Genomic DNA, 5,388 nt, shown 5'->3' on the forward strand with positions numbered 1-5,388 from the left:
CCCCCCCCCCCCCCCCCGAGCATCTGCTTTCTACCCCTGTATGAAACTGAAATATCAGCCTTGAAGGACCTTTGGTCTCCCCCAAGTAATAGTCTTTCATGGGTGAAGAAGCCCCACTTATAAGACTCCAACTTTAATTAGGAAACCCAATCAGCTCCCTGATAAAAGCAGACCCAGGTGCTCTCTTGTTCTCCCTCTGTTCTTTTAATGGGTGGATAGTTGCTCTGCCTTGCTTTTTTCTTTCCTTCTTTCTTTCTTTTTTTGCAAAAATGCTGGGTCGTGTGGTTTTTCAAAGCTCTGAGCCTAGCCTCAGGGTGGCTGCTCTGTCAACTTCCTTGATTTCTGTCTCCCTGAGCTTTTCCTTCTCTAAGGGGATGAGTTAAAAGATTTTAGTGCCTGGGAGAATTAGGGTGTGGACCAGTTGCTTTAAATCATCTTATTAGGATTCGCAAACTTGATCAAAATAGGGCTGACTAAGCTGAATAATGGCTATTAACATAACTACCCAGGTGTTTACCTATGGAGAAGCTAATGAATAGCTTGGGGCATTTCTTCCGGACACAGGCGTAACAAGATCAACTGGCTGGAAGCAAAAGTTAGATGAATTCAGGTATGAAATAAGATTCAGCTTGTGACCGTACGTAGGAGCAGCCTCCCAGGAAAGGGGCTTGGCTGGCTCTTGCTTCAAGACCAGAGAAAACTTTCTTCTGAGAGCCATGCCTTGATGGAAAACTCAGAGGGTTGGATATTTCCTGGGGAGGGAAAAAAATCTAGGCCCGGCTAGATGATCCCAAATGTCCCCATCTGATCTTGGAGTCCGTGTTTATTAATTTATTTTTTTAATGGCTTTTCATTAGACAGAGGCTTTGGTTAAAAGTATAATGAAATGGTATGAAAATAAATGCAGAGAAATAATGGGGCTTCATTGAAGAAATCAGGAGGGTTTTCTATTGAAACAGATGAATTAAGGCATCTGGAATATCCCCCAGCTACAGGGTCGTCCTATTTTTCACCAACTCACGTTCAATGTTGATGGTTTTATTCCCCATTTCACAGTCCCTGAGCAAAGCCATGCCTGCTCCTACCTGCAGACGGACAGAGAAATGGGGTGGTATACAAGGAAGCACTGGGGCAGTTCGGATATCTGAATATATTTGGAGGCATCGTATTTAATGCAGGTTGTGAGTACAGGTGCTTTTATAGGCAGCCTCCCAAGCCAGAAAGCTCAGAGCTGAGCATAGCCATCAAGCTGAAAAGCAGGATTTTCCCTTGCAAGTCTTTCATTCCTGCCTCTTATTAACTACTGGTGCTATCTGAATGGCCTTCTCCATGCATCTGAAGTGCCCAGAGCTGTACACTGTATAAAAGAGGGGGAGAAGAAAAAGGAAGCACCATTTCATTGCCCTAAGGTGTGTGACTATTGCTTTGTATTATAGCCAGCCCTGTAAATAAGGGACTCGCTGTCCCAGGCGCTGCATAAACACTGAGAGGCCACCTTATCTTTAGCACGCATTCATATTTATTATTTCTGTATAAACTGCACCCAAGTGCCGGTTCAAAGAGGATGGGACAGACTCCAAACAAAGAAGTGCTCCTGGGTGAAAGGCTGAGAAAGAAGAGCCTTAGCCAAAACTCCCTGGATCTTCATCAGAATCCAAGGGTGGGAAGGGGGCATCAAGGGTCCTCATGTCCAATGTCCAGGCCCCACCCGATACCTTGTGGGGAAGGCAAATTCAAGCCTCTCTGCTAATCCTAGCTCTCCAGGTGCCACAGGAGCAGAGAGGCTCCTAAACCCCTTCAAAGACCAAAGTCAGTACCATGACTTGTGTCTGGAAGGGACCAGGACCTGAAGGGTGCTCAGATGTTTGGGGGTGAACCTGACTTCCACATCAGTGCTATTACAGGGGAAGCCCGTCGGCTGATCCAAAAGCCTTAATCCTGGAGACAAGGAGTATAGAAGTGGAAGGAAAGGTAACGGTCCAGGCACAAGGTGAAACATCCCCCCTGAGTCTCCCTTTGCAACTTCCCATCCACATGGCCTAGCCACCTGTGTCCCGGCAGCCTTGGTGTTTTAGATCCAACCCCAATCCCAGTTGAGCGCTCGGGGTGTCTGTTTGCACGTGCAAAATAGAGGCTGCCTCCCTCAGCAGCTCCATGAGCAAGGGAGATGCACAAAGGAGCTTGGAAAGTGCAAGCGGATGGGGTCTCACAACCAAAGAGGGTGAAGATGGGATGCCCGGAGGGGGGACAACTGAAAGTACAGAGCCAGACATGGGGAGGAGGAATAGAAATGGTGGTGTGGGGGCAATGCAGATTGGGATGCACACACGTGCTCACACTGCTGGACGCGGTGAAGCGACAGATGGACTGGGTAGAAAACCAGGCTTTCAATAGCACGAGTTAAAAAGAGCTAGTAGGACCCCAGAGAGGAAAAGGTCCCCATCAGAGGACAACCTGGAGAAGCTCCATGTCCTTCATAGGGAAGGGAAAAGAAGAGCAAAACCCCAAGCCTGGCAAATTCCTAAATTTTAGGAGAAGCCTGGCCTCCTAAATGTGCAAGGCAAGGGATTGAGTGGTGGGCAAGGACAGGGGTTGGAGGGTCGTGAGGATCGCCTGTCAAGAGGACAAGAGATGGCAACATCTGGCCATCGTTACGTGTCCCCCACAGCTGCACAGAAGTCACCTGCCAGGAAGCAATTCCCGCACAAGGCTTCACCTCGCTCTCAACAGCCGGGGTCTGGGCCATAATATGCTTGTGACCCGATAGCTCAGGGCTGTCTCACTCATCCCTCCGCAAACATCTGGTTTTCTCAGCACCGGAAAGCAGCTCCGGGACATACGCTGCAACCGGCCGCTTGCCGGATGCTGGCAGCCAGCACCCGAGGGAGATGCAGCTCAGGGGTATCGCATCTCATGAGCTCCCAGCTCCTGTATGACGGCTCACGTCAGAAAAAAATGTTTCTTGCTGTTACAGGAATGAGGAAACCTAGGCTTTCTGCACCAGGATGATCTGGGTTTTGCCTTGAGCCGAGGAGAAACGGCAGTAAAGGGGAGGCAACCTTCAAAGGAGGGAGTTTGACCTGAATGAGAGCCAAATGGGATCAGGCCCAGGGTATCCCCCAAAATACCTGTCACTTAGATCGGCAAGGGAAGCCCCGGGATGGCCTGTCTCACCCCAGCTGTCAAAGCTTGCAATAATTTCCATGCTCTAAAATGAAAAATGGGAGGCAGGCTGACAAAATACCGTGCATTCAGGAGGAGAGAGACATCTGGATATGAAGAGAGGCGGAGATACAATCCCCAAAACAGCAGATGAAGAAGCAATAAAGGTTCAGAGCACAAGTGGGAGGCCAAACCGGTAGGATTAACAAAATTAGACAGTAAAGCAAATATTGGGGGGGAGAGACTTAGTGCGATGCAGATATCACCCCCTTGCTTCTATTCCCATCAGGTAAAGGATGGGCTCTGAGCTAGGGGTCCCGGCCCCAAAACTGCATCATGTAGCCAAACACCTGGCTGGCGAGACAGAGCACTTTTCTCTCATTTCATATCAGAACTTCACTCCCCACCTCCCTTACGTCCAAAAAGCTGGTCTTTCTCCCATTAAAGCCAATGGGTGTGTGAGGTTTGCTATCTGCTCCCACAGAAATAAGCACATATCTTACAAAAGTCCAACCCAGGCAGGATCATCCCAGTGTAAACCAGCCCAGCCAAGCCTCTAACCTGCTCTTCAGCTTGTCCAATGATGGAGAACCCACAGCTTCTCTGGGCAGCCTGTTGCATTAATTAACCACCTAAATATCCAACCCAAATCCCCCTGCCTGCAATTTAAGTGATGCTCTGTGCACTGCCCCCTTCACCCTCCACACCTTGCAAGGGCTGGATGCAGAGATCAAAGTCTTACCAAGCTCCATGTAGACAACGGCCAGCAGCAGAGCAGCCAGGAGCATCTTCATCTTGTGCAGGTCGGCCACTCGGCTCCCAGAGACCCTCATCGGTGGCTTTAATTGTCACGCCTCCGAGGGATGTGCCAATTGCTGGTCTCCACAAGTATTCTTCCACCCCAGAGACCTAATTCTACCGGAAAAACGAGTCCGTGTAAGTGATAAAGGCATAACATGCTCTAAGTACCCGGCCCCACCTCCTGTTTTACGCGACCTTTCTTTTCGTGGTTTTTGGCAACGAAAATGCAGCTTTGAATAGCAGACAATAGCAGAGCCTATTCTTCTCGACAAGGTGTCACCCTTGGACCCCCCTGCACACAAAGCAAAGCTCGCGTAATCCTAGGTGTGTCTGAATGCCTCTGAACTTTGTGGGCATTGCTGCTTTGCTTTGGCAATTTAGTGACGCTTGAGCGGCCTCCTACAAAGAGGAGAGCTGTTGTAGCCATGAGCAGCAGGAGGTTAAGTCGCGTGGGGTTTCCCTTCCCTGCTTTTGCCCTGCAAAGACTGGAGATCAGGTTGAACCAGAAAGCAAGTCATGTTTGCAGCTAAATTGGATGTCCAGGGTCAGGGGTTGAGTTTGAAGCCCTGGCCGCAGAGAGGCTGTGCTAATTAGCACCCACCAAGAAGGGCACCTACAGTCTCGCACCTGTTGTTAACCATAGGTCTGACTCCTAGTTCGGGAGCTGGGGGTGCAACCGTTGTCCCTATGGCTTCAGAGACTGGAGTGGGATGCTTTAAAACCTCCGGTCCCCCCACCCAAACCCCCTTTAGTATGGAGCGGGGAAAGAGGTTGGCTCTTCGTGCCACACAAAGATAACTTTATTCAGCACTGACCTTCGTGTCCCCCAGGGTCACGGGGCATCAGCAATTGCTGATATGTGATGAGCTTGCAAAAGCCACCTGACTTGACTCTCCATGGGAAGCGGATGTTGAAATTATGCCTGGTGAGGTGTTGATTTTAGATTTTATTGTCTGTAAACCACAGCTGATGCCAGCTCATTTATGATTCCTTGACAGCCGTCCTCTCCGTCGGGGACCACAGATCTCTGCTCACATAGTCTTGCCCTGGCTGATGCTCAAATGCCCTTACCCACCGTATAGACATGCATAGCTCTGGCATCAAGAATAACCGTGCTACTAATGGGAAAAAAAACCCACCAAGACCCAGAGGCAGCATTCATTCCTGGGACTTTGCTGCCACCAGTTTGCTTGCTTCGTTTCAAAAGATACGAGATCACTGTTTCTTCAGGTTAGAAATCAGGGTTCATGCACAAGGCTACTAACAGGAACATGACAAGTGTTATAAGCCCACAGATCTTCAACTGGGATTGAACTAATAAAGCCCCATTCAGGTTCCCAGCACTTCAGCTGAGGGGGTAGACTATGAGCTACAAGCCAGCAATACCTCTGCAGGCCTTTTTTAATGAGTTTCTATAAATTCTCA

General features: G+C 49.3%; 1 protein-coding gene across 1 annotated transcript in view; it reads right to left on the bottom strand.

Annotated features, from left to right (window-relative positions):
• LOC109305236 (ly6/PLAUR domain-containing protein 2-like) overlaps positions 1-4,351 on the bottom strand; it is a 19,861-nt gene extending 15,510 nt beyond the window's left edge. Inside the window, exon 1 of the mRNA XM_019528242.1 lies at positions 3,905-4,351. Within this exon, the coding sequence (XP_019383787.1) occupies positions 3,905-3,995 (91 nt within the window). The 5' untranslated portion in view covers positions 3,996-4,351. The remainder of the gene's footprint in view (positions 1-3,904) is intronic.
• Between the last annotated feature and the right edge of the window lie 1,037 nt (positions 4,352-5,388).

This window comes from Gavialis gangeticus, unplaced genomic scaffold (genome assembly GCF_001723915.1).
Source record: "Gavialis gangeticus isolate Ggan-Ray unplaced genomic scaffold, GavGan_comp1, whole genome shotgun sequence".
NCBI classification, from domain to species: Eukaryota; Metazoa; Chordata; order Crocodylia; family Gavialidae; genus Gavialis; species Gavialis gangeticus.